At 33.9% G+C, this 18649-nt stretch overlaps 5 protein-coding genes across 10 annotated transcripts; 3 read left to right on the top strand and 2 right to left on the bottom strand.

Moving 5' to 3' along the window:
• Positions 1-609: 609 nt before the first annotated feature.
• Positions 610-2816, bottom strand: Bm10820 (uncharacterized protein; the record flags this gene model as incomplete). The annotated part of the gene is made up of 4 exons (XM_001900528.2): positions 610-821; positions 920-1101; positions 1360-1532; positions 1758-2816. 4 exons carry the CDS (start codon positions 2814-2816, stop codon positions 610-612), a joined length of 1626 nt encoding a protein of 541 aa, XP_001900563.2.
• Bm14270 (Uncharacterized protein) lies at positions 2423-2707 on the top strand (the record flags this gene model as incomplete). Its single annotated transcript, XM_043077175.1, has 1 exon — positions 2423-2707. The coding sequence occupies one exon, from the start codon at positions 2423-2425 to the stop codon at positions 2705-2707; it is 285 nt and encodes a 94-aa protein (XP_042933109.1).
• A 1886-nt stretch (positions 2817-4702) lies between the features above and the next one.
• On the top strand, positions 4703-12073 carry Bma-rpb-2 (Uncharacterized protein; the record flags this gene model as incomplete). 2 transcript variants are annotated; one of them, XM_043077174.1, is made up of 26 exons in its annotated part: positions 4703-4777; positions 4843-4999; positions 5080-5189; positions 5385-5518; positions 5673-5778; positions 5867-5976; positions 6212-6320; positions 6421-6561; positions 6839-6988; positions 7355-7510; positions 7700-7861; positions 8007-8265; positions 8389-8525; positions 8615-8816; positions 9007-9164; positions 9229-9356; positions 9451-9571; positions 9660-9736; positions 9801-9927; positions 10031-10120; positions 10229-10363; positions 10524-10634; positions 10852-11007; positions 11200-11318; positions 11413-11587; positions 11963-12073. In XM_043077174.1, the coding sequence occupies 26 exons, from the start codon at positions 4703-4705 to the stop codon at positions 12071-12073; spliced, it is 3516 nt and encodes a 1171-aa protein (XP_042933108.1). The 2 variants fall into 2 exon arrangements, with proteins under 2 accessions (XP_042933108.1, XP_001900562.2); XM_001900527.2 differs by lacking the exons at positions 4703-4777; positions 4843-4999; positions 5080-5189; ... (6 more) ...; positions 7355-7510; positions 7700-7861 and having other exon boundaries at positions 8124-8265.
• Positions 12074-12736: 663 nt separating this feature from the next.
• Positions 12737-15502, top strand: Bm10821 (Uncharacterized protein; the record flags this gene model as incomplete). The annotated part of the gene is made up of 6 exons (XM_043077173.1): positions 12737-12827; positions 13434-13552; positions 13807-13884; positions 14204-14365; positions 15025-15181; positions 15390-15502. 6 exons carry the CDS (start codon positions 12737-12739, stop codon positions 15500-15502), a joined length of 720 nt encoding a protein of 239 aa, XP_042933107.1.
• A 559-nt stretch (positions 15503-16061) lies between these two features.
• Positions 16062-18649, bottom strand: Bm7412 (Uncharacterized protein; the record flags this gene model as incomplete). 5 transcript variants are annotated; one of them, XM_043077169.1, is made up of 8 exons in its annotated part: positions 16062-16142; positions 16398-16523; positions 16649-16912; positions 17188-17277; positions 17630-17803; positions 17954-18091; positions 18273-18375; positions 18558-18649. In XM_043077169.1, the coding sequence occupies 8 exons, from the start codon at positions 18647-18649 to the stop codon at positions 16062-16064; spliced, it is 1068 nt and encodes a 355-aa protein (XP_042933103.1). The 5 variants fall into 5 exon arrangements, with proteins under 5 accessions (XP_042933103.1, XP_042933102.1, XP_042933104.1 ...); XM_043077168.1 differs by lacking the exon at positions 17954-18091; XM_043077170.1 differs by lacking the exon at positions 16062-16142 and having other exon boundaries at positions 16362-16523.

The raw sequence follows: 18649 nt of genomic DNA, 5'->3' as shown, positions 1-18649 counted from the left end.
TGTAAATGATTATTTATAAAAATAGTAATTCAGGAACATCTGCAAGGAAAAATGATATCCGCAAAAAGTGTAGCAACACTGGTCATCATGTATCATGACCAGAGTTATCTCAAGTTACTAATCAACTGAAAAAACACCAAATATTTTTCCTTGCAGCACGTGATTTCTGAACATATTAAATCCTTAAAAGTAAACAACGCAAAGATCGAATTCCTGTATGTTGTATACCAACATTATATATGCATCACAACAGAGACTGTTTGAATCTTTATGTCCCAAAAATAAACAAAATATAAAAGAGTTACGAATCAAGATTAGCCCTTTCTCAGCACTCGAATTTTTGAACTACATTGCTAAAAGTAGCAGAAAATGAAGAAAAGTCTTCCTATCGAAATCTTACCAAATGAGAATAGTATTTAAAGGGATATTACGGAATGCATAATTCCAGGGAAAGTATCACAACATCAAAGTGAAAATTTCTACCACTTTCACTAACGTAAAAACTAAAAATTTATTTAATACCATTATGCTCAGACATATGCAAACTGAATGAGCCCAGTGTCAAAAATTTCAAAAAATTCAATAAAACCGATAGTCTGGAAATCATCATCATCGAGACGAAGTAAACGCAGATGGCGAGAATTGAACGCTTCGATTTTCTTCAAACACCGCATTTTCAGTTGTTGGAGGGCCGATCATTGTTTCTTCTCTTTTGATATTTCGCTCTGATGAGCAGCACATAGGAACCGAAACAGCAGTATGCTGTTCCCCAGTGCCCGTTTCCGCTGCAGAACAGACCGGAATACTGATACAGGATGTTTCTAAACTAATTAAAAATTTTCTGAAAAAGACTTTGCCTTTTAATTAATGCCACAAAATGTTTAAAGCTAAAAAAAATATTTTTCAACAAAAGGGGAACCTGTATCTTGCACCGGTAACCGATGTTGTTCAGATGGCTGCTCTAACGATTGTTTTTGTACCTGCTGTTGTTGTTCCATTACTGAGATCTTCGTTGCATCTGAATCTATACAACTGGTATTATTTGCTCCTTTAGCTCTCGCATTCGCTGAACGACGCCTTGAAGCAGGAGGACGAGATTTTCTGGAAATATCAACAGAGTGAATCTTCAAATCCATTGTCACAAATAGTGACATTTAATAAAATAAAATTTATGTAGAGAATGGAACGTGAGAAACTGCCTTTATAATAAAATAATAAACATCCATCCATTTCTTAACGACCTGAGGCTTAAATCAGAAAAATGAGCAAATTGAATCTCGGCATAATTTCTCGTGCCGCTGACTTTTTTTTTGAGGTGATTTAATACTTCATATTAATGCAATACTACAAACAGATTACTTTTTGGGTGGCACCTTTTCTTCGACAGTTTTTACAGACGAATCCGATTCATCCGACGAATCACTTAGTTTTTCATAGAGCAGCAAGCGATCCAATAAGAAATTTTTATCCCTTGAAAGCTTTAACAATTTTCTTTGCAAGTTTCGCAGTTCCTCCTGATAACATTCATTCTCCTAAACTAGTCCTGCTTTTTAAGAAAAAAAAAGAAAGAATGGGATCAGCACCTCATTACAGAAACAATGGATGCGCTACAACATCGAGATTTCTTTTTAAAACTAACTTTACAAACATTCAATGCTTTTAATATATATATATATATATATATATATATTACATTATATTAATATAATATAGCACCTAAGAACTTTCGTCTAGAAGTACTTCTTTTAAAAACTCACATAAACGAGAAATTTGAAGCGATGCTTCAGCTCCCTATATTCTTCTTTTGCTGTCAGTGGTCTCTGCTGCACATCCTCCTCTTCCTCGTCACCATCATCACGTTGTTGTATAAAATGTTTCTTTAATTGTTTCTGCAGTGAGAACTGTACATATCCATGCTGCGACTGTTGCATCTGCTGTTTCTGTTGAACGATTTGCGGCTGATGTGGAAAATTTTGTTGTTGTTGTGGTTGTTGCAACACTTGAAACTGCTGTTGCTGCAATGTCACTTGGGTTTGTTGACAATGCAGCATTTGCTGTTGCTGTTGCAATAAAGAATTCTGATGTTGGTTTTGCTGATTTATTGTTGCCGATTGTTTCAAGCATTTTTGTTGCTGATGATGTTGCTGTATGCGAGAAGGCTGCAAAATATGCTGTTGACGAGCTTGGTGCAGCTGTAGATTGTGATACATTTGTTGTGACGAAGCATCGCATATGATAGGCTGTTGTCGATGGACATTATCGTATTCTCCATCGAAGTTCGTGCTCGTTGTGCAGCGGAGATGATCCGCATGTGAGCTAGCACCTGTTGTGAATGATACAGAATGTTGTCGTTGAAAGTGAGGAACTGTACCAATTGCATTAGAGGAGGTTTGCACAGGAGAAGGTGCGTTAACTCGAGTCGATGATAGCGCAGAAGGGTTTGATAAAGACTGTGGCGGACATGAAGCAGTGCCTCTCAACTGTACGGAACACTGACCTCCATTCGTCGACTGAACGGAAAGAGAAGAAGGGGACGAAATTGCCGAATGAGTATGCGGTGTGGAGGGTGTTGTTCTTGAAGGTACAGGCGAGGATACACAGTTCAGAGCACTTGTTACTTGTCCAGTTGAGATGTAGCAATTTTGGTTCTGAACTGATTGTGGTTGTCCAATTACATGACCAACTGAGGGTAGCGGCTGCTGAGTAGTTACTAGAAAGGTTAGTTGTTGCTGCTGTGAGGTTACAGCATTGGTTTGCTGACAACTTCCCAACGATCTACCGTCAGTCAGCTGTTGTTGCTGTTCAGATTCTAGCATAACTTCTAGAAATGGGATTATCCAAGCTCAATCAATTTTAAAATTTTAAACAACTGTCAAGAAACGTTAAAATCTGGTAAATGTAAATAGAACAGATACATAAAAATATCTTAATTCTATAAGCACTGTGTATTCGTTCTTACCACTGAAAGTGAAACATGACAAGGCAACTAAAATGTAATCATTTGGAGAATTACAAGAACTGAAGAGATCTCACAAGTTACTTTTCAGGAGAATTGAAAAAACTTTCCATGACTTGACCAATTGAGGGTAGCGGCTGCTATAAAGGAAGCAAGAGAGACCCAAATACACGGCCCAATTTACTTCTAATTATCAAAAGTACAAAATAAGCGAAACTCCATTTATTAAACGCTTCTTTAGCCACATGCGACCAAGAAATACCGATCTGTCTCTTGCAAACTAGGACGAGAGAGACTTTCGTAGTCGTAAGGCGGTGCTGTGAGGAAGTAGAGATAAGCTACGGCAGTTGCTTCCGAGCTTTGAAATCTTGAAGTCAAGTTTCTTGCAAAATGTAAGGCTAAAGAAAATCCAGAGATAGCACTATTTGTTGGAAAAACATCGTAGTATATATATGTCGCGGCACGCAGCTTTCAATTAAAGTCTCAAATATCCCATTAACTTCATGTTTTTACTTTTTACCTTTAAAAGAAAGATATATTTAAAAAAAAATACATTAGTATTCATACAATTCTGATGACTACCTTTATTTTACCTTGGTTCTAACGTGATACACCAATATATATTATGAATGAATTGGATCTGACTTAAGTTACAGTGAATCAATGTTCGAAATGGTTATGCCACCACCAAAATGCTGAAAATAACTCAGAAACACTGTAGACATTAAAAAATTAAGTTCGCCAAATTATTCTTTGCTGCTCTGGTCACGGGATCAGGTATTTCGGTAAATTCGGTGATGTATAGTGGCTTACTTGTCCAACTTACCCTTCCCATATTTCTGGATTTCCAGTGATTGATAGATTAAATTCCTCACTATCAGTCCTTGTGTTCATTAGTTCCATCGTAAGTTCCAGGTAATTTTCAAGTTTTCGGTCTATTTTTTTCAGATATTCCCGAACAACAAAGCAAGCAGTTAAAATACACAGCATATAGCTTTAAACAAAAGCAATAAAAAAAAATAACAGAAATCTAAACCTCAGTAAAAGAAGTCACTACTCTAAGCTTGTCGAGAAACGCCACAGTCTAGTCACCCTCGGGAATTTCACCTCACAACCGACAGATAGCCGAAGAAAAACAGCTCACAGATCACTTTTTACAATAGCAAGATCTGCCGGCCTTGAAATACCCATTTGTCCATCGAAAGTAGACTGAAATGCGTGACAGAAGCAAGGAGAGGCCGAGTACAGTAATGCGGGAGGATATGAGGGGTAGAGTGAGTTGGGTGGGTTCAGGGTGGGTAGACAGTGATTTGACAGTTCATAGGGCAGATGTTTGTTAGCAGCTCTTATTTGTTCAACAGTATGTTTTCCAAATTAGTGTTGAACCGAAATGTTAATTTTGTAAGAGGTTGGTCTCTGTGATAAGTGTAAAGCATTGTTACTGGCAGTAGTATTAGTCTTAGTACGCTCTTCAAATAGTTTTTTGAAGGAAGTGTTTTGAAGACACAATCTGCGGTGCTTGCAAATTAGACAAAATTGACAGAGGCATTTCTGGAAAAGCGTCTTGCTGATGAACAGTGGTCTTTGTTTTGTTCTTTAGTGGACGACTAAGACAATGATTCATAATGATATATTTACTTTAATCAGCACTCGCTTTCTTCATAGGGTTTTGCTTTTTTCATAATCAGTTTTGTTCCTGATGTATATTGCAGTATTTCTTTCCTCAGTGTTACAGTTTTAGAAGGAATGTTTGAAGAAGATGATGAAACTGAAGAAGCTCTCTTCGAAGAGGATGAAGAAATTTCATCAGAACAGTGGCAGGTATGTCATATATTACCTCTTTTACTGAAACAGTGAGGAACCTTCCTTGTATGGATTCAATTCAGGAAGCATGCTGGGTTGTGATTTCGGCCTATTTCGATGAGAAGGGCCTTGTAAGGCAACAGTTGGATAGTTTCGACGAATTTATTCAAATGAATGTCCAACGAATTGTTGAAGACTCACCTCCTGTTGAGCTTCAGTCTGAAGTTCAACATTTCTCCGGTAATATGTACTTTCTAATGGCGCTTGTCCACGACCACAAAATTTTTGATTCAGGTTTACTATAATTATACATTTTATAGGTGATGTGGAGAATCCTATCAAGTTCGCATTAAAATTCGATCAGATCTATCTTTCAAAGCCAACTCATTGGGAAAAGGACGGCGCACCAACTCCTATGATGCCAAATGAGGCATGTTCAGCATTCTAAAATACAATACGTTTTTAATACTTACATATACATTTTCTAAGCAGCGACGTTTTTGTAGATGTGATTAATTTATAAAATAAAAAGGTTAACATAACACTGATTTTGGTTAAACATGTTTGCTGTTTCCATCAGTTGTTTGTGACTATAGGACAAATGATTAATTTAAATGATTTTAAGGCACGTCTTCGAAATTTGACATATTCCTCTCCTCTTTATATTGACATAACGAAGACAATGACTCGAAGTGGTGAAGAACCTAAGGAAACTAAATATGAAAAAGTATTTGTCGGGAAGATTCCGATCATGCTTAGGTTTAATTTTCAAGACGGTTTCTTTTCGATTTTCTTCACTTTTTCATTTAAAATAAGAATTAGTGAAGAACATTTGCAATACTAAAAAGAAAAAGATAAATATTATACGTTTATTTTTAGTAATATGAATCATAAAAATATATAATGGATTTAGATCTTCGTACTGCATGTTAGCGAATATGTCCGACCGTGACTTATCCGAGTTAAACGAGTGTCCTTTGGATCCTGGCGGTTACTTTGTCATTAACGGCTCTGAAAAGGTAGTTTCAGTAGAGCTGAATTCTATAAACTTAATCTTGTACAGCTTAACCAACATTTGGAACTTTCAGCAAAAGTTTTAATTTCCAGGTTCTGATTGCTCAGGAAAAAATGGCTACAAATACAGTATATGTTTTTTCTATGAAAGATGGGAAGTATACATACAAGACTGAATGTCGTTCCTGTCTTGAAAATTCAAGGCAAGTATTGAAACAATATTTTTTAAGCATACTTGAAGTTACGTTAGTGACAATATCATGTGACAACTTATGACCAATGACCGATGAAGTAAATAGGACAGATTGAGATTTTCTGTCTCTTGAAGACATTTAGGTTGATACACTAGATGCTTGTAAATTTTTGTGCTTTATATACAGATTAAAATAATGTTGAAATTTGTTTAACAAATTAACTTGATGGTTTCAAATATTTCAGCCGTCCAACGTCTACTCTTTGGGTTAACATGTTACCTCGAGGTGGCGGAGGTAGCAAGAAATCTGCTATGGGACCTAAAATTATTGCCATTTTACCATATATTAAACAGGTTCTGATCTTTTTTGCTTTCTGAGCCTTTTGAGAAAGTTTTATAGATCGAATAAATAAATTGTGGAAATTAAATAATGCTGACAAGATTTTCCCTCCAGGAAATTCCTGTGATGATCGTATTCCGCGCTCTAGGTTTTGTGTCTGACCATGATATACTGGAACACATAATCTACGATTTCGAAGATCCAGAAATGATGGAGATGGTAAAACCAAGTCTCGATGAAGCTTTTGTCATTCAGGTATGCTTTGGTTAACGTATTTAATGACGGTTTATCGAAAAACATGTTTGTGTTTCATTACATCACCATTTACATATCATGTTTTTTTTTTTTTTTTTTTTTTTTTTTTTTTAACATTGCTTTCTTATTTGGTTGCTTACAAAAGAAATTTTTTAAATAAGAAAAAAAGTTAATGCACTCTAGGGGATTAGTTGTTGCATGTCTTTTTCTGGTGTCTTTGACACTATTCAACAACATTCTGAATTTAAACTGATTTGTTGTAGTATTAAATTTACAGGAACAAAATGTTGCACTAAACTTCATTGGTGCACGTGGTGCCAAGCCAGGCGTAACAAAGGAGCAACGTATTAAATATGCTAGAGAAATATTACAGAAAGAAATGCTTCCGCATGTTGGCATCTCAGATTTTTGCGAAACGAAGAAAGCGGTATGTCATAATCAGTTTTTTAATTGAACGGTATTCAGCATTGGTATTTTCAATGCATTTTAATATTTTCTATATAATTTTTAAATACTCGAATGGTTAGGATAGTATAGGACTGTCATCAAAGTTAATGCTGCTGTGAATAAAATTATAGTGATAAATCCAGTAATAACTCTTCATATCTACATATATTTTTTATAAATCATCTTACTGTTCAATAAATTTTTTGCGAATAAAATTATGGTTCCGTACAAATTTTCCAGAATTTAGTCTTGATAACAATTTCAGTCTTTGAAGGAAATTTTTTTTCTTCTTTTTTTGTATGACAATAAATAAAGGAACAAAATAAAATGGATGCATTACTTTCAGTATTTTTTGGGTTACATGGTCCACAGACTACTATTGGCAGCTCTTGGACGTCGTGAATTGGATGATCGTGATCATATGGGAAACAAGCGATTGGATCTTGCTGGACCTTTGCTAGCATTTCTATTCCGAGCACTTTTCAGGAATCTTCTAAAAGAAGTGAATTTTCAAAAACTTTTGAGTCAGCCGAAACTAATGCTTTATTGGTTGTCTTTTAAAATGATTATTAATTTGCTTCCTAGTAAAACTTTCTTTCTTTCGTGGGTATTTGCAAAAAAAAAAAAAAAAAAAAAAAAGTTTCAGATACTTTTCATCATTTATTGAAATTTTACTTTTGTATTTTTTAAGGTACGCTTAACGGCACAAAAGTACATTAATAAGAATGGTGATTTCATGTTAGATTTATGCGTTAAAACGCCACTTATTACTAGAGGCCTTGCGTATTCTTTAGCAACAGGTAACTGGGGAGATCAGAAAAAAGCACATCAATCAAGAGCTGGTGTTAGCCAGGTATAGTTTTATTTATTTTTAGTTTTTTTTGTTTTATCCATTCCTTATTATGCAATTAAATTTTCTAAAAATTAGGTACTTGAATTCAATGAATTTTCAATTTCTAGCCTTTATTTTAACATCGTGTATTATGAAATCGTATTAGGTACTAAATCGTTTGACATACACTGCAACGTTGTCGCATTTACGACGTTGCAATTCACCAATTGGGCGAGAAGGAAAACTAGCAAAGCCACGTCAGCTACATAATACACAGTGGGGTATGGTCTGCCCAGCTGAAACTCCTGAAGGCCAAGCTGTTGGCTTGGTAAAGAATCTAGCGCTTATGGCATACATTTCTGTTGGTAGTTTACCGGAGCCAATTCTTGAATTTTTGGAGGAGTGGTCTATGGAAAACCTTGAAGGTCCAGTGAATTTATTGCTTGAAAGGATGAAATAGTCCTAATAAAAATTTGGGTCAGGTTTTTGTTTTGGTCTCTTTATTGTTGTTTATTTTAAATATGTTATTAAGGATAAACACATTACAGAAGTAGCACCAACGGCGATTGCTGATGCAACAAAAATTTTTGTTAACGGTGCTTGGGTTGGTATCCATAGAGATCCCGAACAGCTGATGACAACGTTGAAAAAGCTACGAAGAGAAATGGACATTATCGTTTCGGAAGTACGTATTATAATTGTATTTGAAGAGAAAAGTTACTGATTTCCGTCTTTTTCTTGATTTTTTCCTTTGGAATTTGAAAAAAACTGTAGGTATCTATGGTGCGAGATATCAGAGATAGGGAAATTCGTATTTATACGGATGCTGGACGTGTCTGTAGACCACTGTTGATTGTTGAGAACCAAAAATTAGCTCTGAAGAGGAAGCATATTGATCAACTGAAGGATAACAGCTATACTTGGTCGGAACTTGTTGCAGGTGGCGTAGTAGAGCTTATTGATGCTATGGAGGAAGGTTTGAGCATTTTGAATATCTTTTTCTAGATGTAAATATCGTATTTTAGTAAATGGATAAAGTATGCAGCTAAAATTTTTTCGTTTTTTACAAGAAGGTCAGACTAGCCTGACCTATTTTAAACCCAAGTATTGTTATATTCGGTGTAGTTTTAGTCATTTTTCAATTATTTTAGTTCATTGTTTTACAGAAACAGTGATGCTTGCAATGATGCCAGAGGATTTGAAAGCTGGAGGATACTGCGATACTTATACACATTGTGAAATTCATCCGGCAATGATTTTAGGTGTTTGTGCTTCAATTATACCTTTTCCGGACCATAACCAAAGCCCACGAAACACATATCAAGTACGTTTCTATAAATGTGTAAGTTTCTCGAAGTTATATATATTCCTATGAAGTCTTTTTTTAGAGCGCTATGGGCAAACAAGCTATGGGTGTCTACACTACCAATTTTCATGTTAGAATGGACACGCTTGCTCATGTACTCTATTATCCACAGAAGCCTTTGGTCACAACTAGATCTATGGAATATCTCAGGTGCTAAATAATAAATTGTCAAAATTCTTGGAGAGAGTTTTTTCAAAGAATACAAAGTGCTATCTGAGAAGCGCTTTAAAAAATGCATTTTTAGATTCAATGAACTACCTGCAGGAATTAATGCTATCGTTGCTATTTTGTCTTATACTGGTTACAATCAAGAAGATTCCATTATCATGAATCAGTCTGGTATTGACAGAGGTCTCTTTAGATCGGTTAGCATCTTTTTTGGCGTAAACCTTTCTAATGAACTTTAGCTAGCAGTAAGGAATAATGCCATCTATAATAATTAAAATTTTTAAGGTCTTTTATCGTTCATATCGTGACCAAGAAGCAAATCTAGATAACGCAAATGAAGAATTGATTGAGAAGCCCACAAGGTATTTCTTTTGTGATTTTTGAACAGTTTATCTCAACCTTCCAAATAATTAATGCAATATTCAGGGATAAATGTTCGGGTATGCGACATTCACTTTACGATAAGCTGGATGAAGATGGTATAATATCACCTGGGATGCGTGTTTCGGGCGATGACGTCATTATTGGAAAGACCATATCACTACCAGACACCGTCTGTTTTCGTATTTTTTATAGTTTTTAAATGAACATATAAGTTATTAGTAGTTTCTAAGAAACTTTTTGTCTCAGTAATGTCCAACATCAGTGTTGTTTAGGAGGATGATTTGGATGCAGCAATCAAGCGGTATACGAAGAAAGACGCTAGTACATTCTTACGAAGTAGTGAAACAGGCATTGTTGACCAAGTACTTTTTGAAATTTTTTCTTTTTAAATTAAGAATTATATACGCAGCATGTTTCTGCTTATATAGAGTTTGTTTCCTGTGTTTGAAAATCTATCTTTGTTGAATTAGGTTATGTTGACTCTAAACACGGATGGTAACAAGTTCGTTAAAATTCGTGTGCGTTCAGTACGTCTTCCACAAATTGGTGATAAGTTTGCATCAAGACATGGTCAAAAAGGTACGATGGGTATGATGTACAGACAGGTTAGTGTTTTTTTTTTTGTTTATATAGCATAGCTTCTTTAGTCGTATTTGTCAGGATGATCATGAACGTTAAAGTTGCACTGCAGAATTTTTGATAAATTTACTGCTTCGGTTTGGTGGTTTTTTTTTTTTGCTTAACTTAAATGCAGGGAATCTTCAGGAAGATATGCCTTTTACAAATGAGGGTATAACTCCAGATATCATTATAAATCCTCATGCAGTGCCTTCTCGTATGACAATTGGACACTTGATCGAATGTTTGCAAGGGAAGGTGTGTAAACATTTTTTTTTTTTTCATAATGAGATTTTTTAAGGATACAGATTCTATTTTTTGTTCTTTTATCTCCATTATCTAAAAAAACATGAGAATTCATATTCTTTTGAGATTTTTTGCTGTGAAGTATCTGATCCTTATCATGTACAATTATCGTTATCGTCGCAATTTCAACATAATCACTATACATTTGACTACTCAAAATAATTTTCAGTTATCCGCGAACAAAGGTGAGATTGGTGATGCAACACCTTTCAACGACACTGTTAATGTTCAGAAAATCAGTAATTTATTGCAAGAATATGGTTATCACCTCCGTGGAAATGAAATCATGTATAATGGACATACTGGTCGAAAACTCACAATTCAAGTAAGTAAAAATTAATTTTTGATCTTGCTGTTTTAAAGCTTAATAGAAGCCCTGTGCTATCTCAGCATTAGAAGAAAACTTGTTTGCATGCTTCAAGTTTCAGAAATGTATATAGTCTAATTTCCTTCATTGCTGAGTACTTCGAGTTTTCCTTTTGATTTTAAAAAGAAGAATTTTTCGTAAATCTTGTAGGTTTTCTTGGGTCCAACTTATTATCAGCGATTGAAACATATGGTGGATGACAAAATTCATTCGAGAGCTCGTGGACCTGTACAAATGATGAACCGGCAACCCATGGAGGGCAGAGCTAGGTATTTTCATATTTTTGTTTGCTTCTATAATTTATGCTTGAGATTCTTAGATTTGGGATAGCAAAAGGTAATCTGAGAAATGAAATAATTCAAGAGATGGCGGTCTTCGTTTCGGCGAAATGGAACGAGATTGTCAAATTTCACACGGAGCAGCACAGTTTTTGCGAGAACGTCTTTTCGAAGTATCTGATCCTTACCATGTATATATTTGCAACAATTGCGGCTTAATCGTGGTGGCTAATTTGCGAACAAACTCATTCGAGTGCAAGGTAAGTGAGGAAACTGGTTTTAGATGATTTGAAATAGCCATCCACAATTTTATGATTTCTAGTCACTCATTGTGAATATCTTTTGTATACCAAAATATGTAGGCTGCTAATCAATGAGTACATCATTTAAAAAAGTGAAACTGGAATACTCCTTTTTGTTTATGCTTTACAAAAAGTTATAAATATTAATTATTGGTTGGTGTTCATTCTTGTTACTTTGAATAAATTTTTAATATTTTTTAAATATTGTATTAGAAATCAACAATTTTCGACATGTTTTGTGAATTTTTTTGTAAATTTTTTTCGGTATGGGACACTGAATTTCATTTGCAAAAATAACTCATGGGTTGAGAAATATAAGTGAAACATTTCCAGGCTTGCCGAAACAAAACACAAGTGTCGGCATTTCGTATTCCATATGCTTGCAAGCTGCTATTCCAGGAATTAATGTCTATGTCAATTGCACCACGCCTTATGGTTTCATAAATTTGTTCACGTCGTTATGTTCATATTTTTCTTCTTATTGACAGTTGTGTCATCGTTTCTTAGCTGAATTTGAAATTACCGATGGAAAATGGGATTTCCAGGAAAAGTTATCAATGCTTGAGAAATTTTTTTGCATTTTTTTTTTCGTATTTCTCGAATTTGCTAGATTCAGTACTTTTTTGAGCATTTTTTTGATTACTGAGTGAATGAGCGTGCGCAATGTTGGTGTTTCTTCTTTGTTTTATATGACAGAAAAGATTAATTTTCCTCATATAATTGAGAAACATCTTAGGTTCAGTTTTGTTGAAGGACGCAATTTTTTTTTTTTTTGTTGAAATATCACATTAATTACTGTTACATAGGAAATGAATTTACGGAATATGTAATGTAATTTATTGAAGAAAATAACAAGGGTTTTGACGGAATGTGACAGACTTGATTCTTTTTATTTTTTCCAAATATTTAATAACGTTTTTTTGTAGTAAATAAGCATATTAAATATTGTGAAGTTCTTTTTGTTAAGTTTTCATATTCAGTGCCGTGAAGTGAATAAATGTTTGAGGAGGCTGGTTTTCGCGACACATTTACCATGGAAGTGGGATAACTGTAAATGGGTTAACCCAAATGACATATTGGTCCCTATAATTTTACAACAAATTCATTATGTCATCCGTTACCTCTTCACTATGGCGGCCGCTATTGCTGCTACTATCAGTTATCTTTAAATCGAAAAGTGCACAGCAACTTTCTTTCGGTTTGTTTTCTGTTTTATATAAATTCTCATGGGTGCATTACCATATTCTTAGGACTGCGTGGTTTTTCTGCATCGATGCATGAAAGAGATGATGATATCAGGAAATGGGGGTGTTTTGTGGTTGTTCATTCGTGTTTTAGCTTGATCAAGCGAAGTGATCTAACGTAATCATTATTGCTAAAGTTTCTAACGCATTAAGTGTCAGGTAGTTCAGTCAGTCAGTTGAAACTACTAGTAACAGATAGTTTTGTTGATTTTGGTGATGTTATTCTTGTGCTCCCAGAATAAACTATTTTGGTAACTTTGGGAAATAAATTAATTGTAGAGGGTCACAAAAATTAATCAATTAGCCACAAAAAACTGAGAGTTGTTACCTTCGACAACTATCTTTCTTCCGTTGTCATCAGAAATACTTGCTTGTAGAATACTTGATGAAACCTCAAGCAATATTTGTCTTTCATCATTTACTGTGGTGCAACGCTTTATTTCGTATTAAAAATAGACAACTGTCACTCCCGGAAGGTTTTCTTTCTCCATAATTAGATATCTATTGATATTGAGCGTTCTTTTAATTTGAAGTAAATTAATGCTGAAGAATAATTTCAGAAACACATGCTGAAAGTCAAAGAGACACCGAAGCAATTATTTACCCACGGCTAAAGTCTTGGGATAGAGATAGTGATACAACGAAACAGAACGCGGAAGCATTCGAATTTGCGAATGAAGTATGATTTTTTATAACTGTTATTTCAGAACATCGACCACATATACCACATAAATAAATGTAAATGCTGTAAATGCTTACCCAACACTTTCTACGTTTGCACTTTACACTTATGTTTATTTTATAGCTTGCAGAAATAACTAAGTCTTTTGTTTACAGTAATGAAAATTATTTGGACAGATAATATTTATGTACAACAAAATCTTGTGAGGCATTATCACTATCAAGTTACTGAAGTTGGAAAATTCATTTCAGGCGGAGAAGAAATCCCGGGGGAATTCAGTAATAAGTCCATTGCGATCAATATTTGATTCTCTGAGATCAGCGAAGAAGGTAAAAGCATATACTGAGCCAAAACAACGTCTATTCGATCCATTTGTCAAATCGCTTAATGAGTTTGATCGACTTACCAAGATATGTTTTCGTTTTCCTTATTATTTTTTTTTTTTTTTTTTTTGTTTTCATTGTTTTTCAAGTGAAGAATTTAAATTGGAATAAAAAATTTCATTTATTTTGTCCAGACTTTTATCAGTAATCAACACAGCTTTTTTCTGAAAATTTACTATCAATGCAGTCGACATTAATCATTTGTCCATTTATATTTTAGATTCATTTATACCAAATGTGAATTCCCAAATATGCATTTCTTCAGGATTTGCAGCCGCTCGGTCTCATTGCAACCATCAGTGCGACTGTTTCACCAAAAAATTTTGTGCTAACAAGCCCTGCACTTTTTTCAAAACCTACAACACCCCAGAGCATAATCCTTATCAATTCTTCAACCAAAAATGGAACTCTTATCCAACAAGCAAAGGTTGCAAATTACCTTTCCAAAAGATCAAAAAACCAATCTATTTAATACATCATTTCTGAAGCTTCTGCTAAGACTTACTGATCTAAAAACAATTTAGCTCGATAACTCAATCACTCTAAATCCACAAGCTTGTTACTGCTGATGATACTTGACCATTATGTCTTGAAGCTTTCCAAATTTAAATCCTCAAATACCGCAAATGCACATACAAAACTTACTTCTTTACTGATCCATTTCATAACCCATTAATTTTGAAAAATGTAACGAAAATCATTCATTATAAAAAACAATTTTTCCTGTTCATTATCCAATCACCTAAAATCACTCCATTATCTTGATGAATTCTTGTAATTTTGTGTTCATTCATTAATGCATTTAATCAACATCAACTTTTTCAATTTTTCTATTTATTTTTGCACTGCATAAGATAAATTCATCCTTCTTATATATATATTCTAGCTATGTATCTTTTATTCAGTTGGAAATGATTTATATATATATATATATATTTTTTTTTTTCATATTAGTACTGAGTGGATATCTGTTCAAGATTTGTTATATATATATGACCTTTAATTTTCGCATCTTAAGTAATATTCATAAGCAGGAAAGGAAACTACGTATTCTTAAGAGAATTTTCTTATTTAAAATAATTTTAGTCGCAAATAGCAGTGCCATCAATATTGACATTGTTAGAATCGTTTGGTCATAGTCAAGAACATCGTGAGGAAGTCGAAGTTGATCATGATCGGACGGTGAACGTACTTGGCATGCCCATTGGCCGAAAGGATGGTATTTCATTGGCTCCGTTGAGAGGTTTCCTTTCAAAGCCATTTAATAATAATGATAATGCTTAATATATTATATAAAATATCATAATAATACATAATACATGCAGAAATATAGCTGAAATCAGATGATCAAAGAATGATATCAATTAGAAGCTATATTAATCTTTTTATGCTTTTAGATTATTGAAATTATGAAGATTTCTACCTCTCCTTATATATTATCTGTTTCGTAGGTCTTAGTATCGGTAATGAAGGTATGTTCGGTCCAATTGCTATCAACAATAAATACAATATCAACTGGGGATTTTTCAACGATTTCAACAAAGTATTTCATAATGTTGCATAATAGGTACTAAATTTCAGTGAATTTTCCAACTTTTGAGGGAAATTTTTTATGCAAGATTTCATTCCTTCATAGTTTAGCTTCAAACCTTTCTTTATCTGCAGCTTATAACGTTTTCCACCGACATTTCAAAAGACTTTTGACAAATGTAGCATTTTGGTTAGCAACAAATATAACAATCAAGAATGATTTTAATTTAGCAATAACCACGTTTTATTATTGGACGAAAGCTGTTTCTTACATTGTATACTTGGTGTGAACTTGTGATCTAAATTCTTGCATCATTAATAAACTAAAGAGAATTATGCAAATGCAAAAGAAACGAGATTACACTTAATCATCATTTTCTTAACAAGTTTCTGAATGAGTTAGAGACTAGTTTGACACTACTGTTTTACATACAAATTCGCATTTGCTTTGTGAATTGAGTAAAGTTTCATTATAACTTAATGAAGTTCTCATAAATAATGTGAAATAAACCTAATACACAAATCAACGATGTATTGCTCAATGCATAAACTTAACAATATATTTAAAATAATATATATATAAAGCGAAGTGATTATTTATATTCCTTTAGCACTTCCAGATAATCATTTTCCCAATCATATGGATCGTTTAAAGGTCGATTACCAGCCAAATTCTATAAAATTATGGCTGAAATGTTGAAGTTAGTACCAAAATTCATTTTTCTCTGGGTTTCATGATAACCTAATTTTGGAATAGATGACAGATGGGACTATCGCTTTCATATTTTTAGTATTTTTATTGCTTTGTTTAATTTAAGTTTGGAAGTCGTGCAGTAAATGGTTGAGGCATTTATTTCAAAAGCAAGTCCTTCATTTTCAAGAAAGTAAATCGCTCAGTCCCAGGATTTCAAAATTTCAAGCGCTGCAACCTTCATGACTGAAATTAAAAATGTATAATTAGGTTCGGCATCTACAGCTAATGTCATTACTGCTCGACCGTATTCACCCAAGCTGGAACCAAAGTTTTCGGATATTTTGACAAAATCATTTTTCACCTGAAATAGAAATAGTTTTCTAACCTTCAAAACTCATCGAATAATTTCGATGTGTTTCAAGACAAAACTGCTTGGATTTATCGATACTTAACATTAACATCGATGAATGAGAAACATGAAATTACCAACTCCATCTTAGCACTTTTCATTTTTTCATCATTTTTTTCATCCTTCCAGGGTAATTCTCCTTTAAGTATTTCTATAAGCGTGAAAAAAAGTGCGATTAAATCGTCTGATGGTCCTTGCTCTTCCCGATCATGTACACGCATTGACACGTAACGCAATGTTCCACGGAAACCAGCTCGTTTTCTTCTCTCTATTGGTTTTCCATCCGATTGCCGAAATTTTCTCGCCAAACCATAATCCACGATGATCAAGCGCCTGGTGCTCTGATAGACATATTTCATATTTCTTAAGTGTGTGTTAATATTAATACTATTTTGGTATTTGTTCAGTTCGAGTTATTTACCAATAAAAACTGAAATTACAGTTTCCAAAAAATTGATGAAAAATAAAATCTTCAAATAATTTAAACCATGCAGGTAATATATAGCATTATGGAATTTTGTAAATTATAAGAGCTAATGCTTTCAATCTTCAATTTCCATTTGCAAAGCATTCAGATGAATACAAAAGAACCGGATTTTATTATCAATTGACCTACTTTTTTGGTCAGACCAAAACACATGTTGGCAGGTTTTACATCTCTATGAATATATCCCATTTTATGGATGTCACGAAGGGCAGCTATTGCCTGCAATGAGAGAACACAGTAAACTCAATTTTGTCGTAGCTACTTTTAATGGAATTTGAAACAAAATCAAAGCAAATTAATTTGTGATAATAAGTACTGAAATTTGATCTTAATTTGTGACATATTTCTTTATTTAACAACTGACATTTTGAAACTTCACAAGCTCATCTGATCTTTCGGACAGAGATTATAGAATTTTCTGCTCAGATTTTGATTCAGAATTTCACTGAACGAAGTATTTGGTCGAAAAAGATTGATAATGAAGAAAAAAAGAAGAGAAATGAAAAAGAAATGAAAGTGGAAGATCAAAAATACCAATGCTGTCTTAAAAGTGACACATTTTCGATATTACCTGTTGCATTATTCGTCCTGAGGTAGCTTTTGATAATCGTTGTAAGGGGCACTGCTTTCTTAGATCGGCGACATTCGTTGACAGTAATTGCATTACAATATAATTTAGGCCACGTTCCGTTCCGGAACCCCACATCAGAGGTGCATGAGGTTGACCTTGCAGACGTAACATTACCTGATAACCAGCTAACTTAAATTTCAAAATTTCATTTTGAAAGAATGTAGGACGTAGTAAGCAATTACGATTGCAGTGCACCAATTTTCTATCTGAGAAGCAATTGCTAAATACAGTGTTCAAGTTCGACAAGTGGCAAAATCCGATTACTTTCTGCTCTAGGATCATTCGTCTAGATACTTTTCCCTTCCTTATCACAGGTTCTACTTTAACAGCTACTGATTCCCCACTCATTTTCAAATCTGTTGCATAATATATTTCTCCATATCCTCCACTACCAATTAATCCCTAGAAAAAATAATATCATTTATTTCTTTTATTCAGATTTTTTTCGACTCACGATATAAATCGAGATTTTACTGAACTTAGAAAAAATTCTGCATATGAAGATGAGCATTTCAGAGTTGAATAAATATTAAAAACAGAAATGTAAGCTTGAACTTTTTTTCAAGAACCAATTATTTATTACTTTGATAAGCCATCGATCGCGTATTTTCTCACCAAATTTTACCAAAGTATCGTCAACATCTAATTGTATTGTTGGTGTGAGACGTCCTACCTTAGTAAATTTTCTGCAATGAATCGCTTCTAAACCAATGTATGCAAGTGTGTCAATAGTAATATGATATCAAATAGCTGTTTTCTTGTTTTTTTTTTTTTTTTCAGTTATTACATGCTGTCATCCAGATTACAAAGCAAACTTCAGGTGGCAATCCAAGCAAGTAGCATGTTATATCTCGAAAAGACAACAAACTTTGGGAGAACAATATTCTGCATACAAGTCAAACTTGGCCCAGCTGTTGGCACTAAATCAATTGATGTATTGTCGCCAGGTGATGATTCCAT

The sequence above is a fragment of the Brugia malayi genome (genome assembly GCF_000002995.4).
Source record: "Brugia malayi strain FR3 genome assembly, contig: Bm_v4_Chr1_scaffold_001, whole genome shotgun sequence".
Taxonomy (NCBI): Eukaryota; Metazoa; Nematoda; class Chromadorea; order Rhabditida; family Onchocercidae; genus Brugia; species Brugia malayi.
This window is presented reverse-complemented; position numbering and strand designations above follow the sequence as displayed.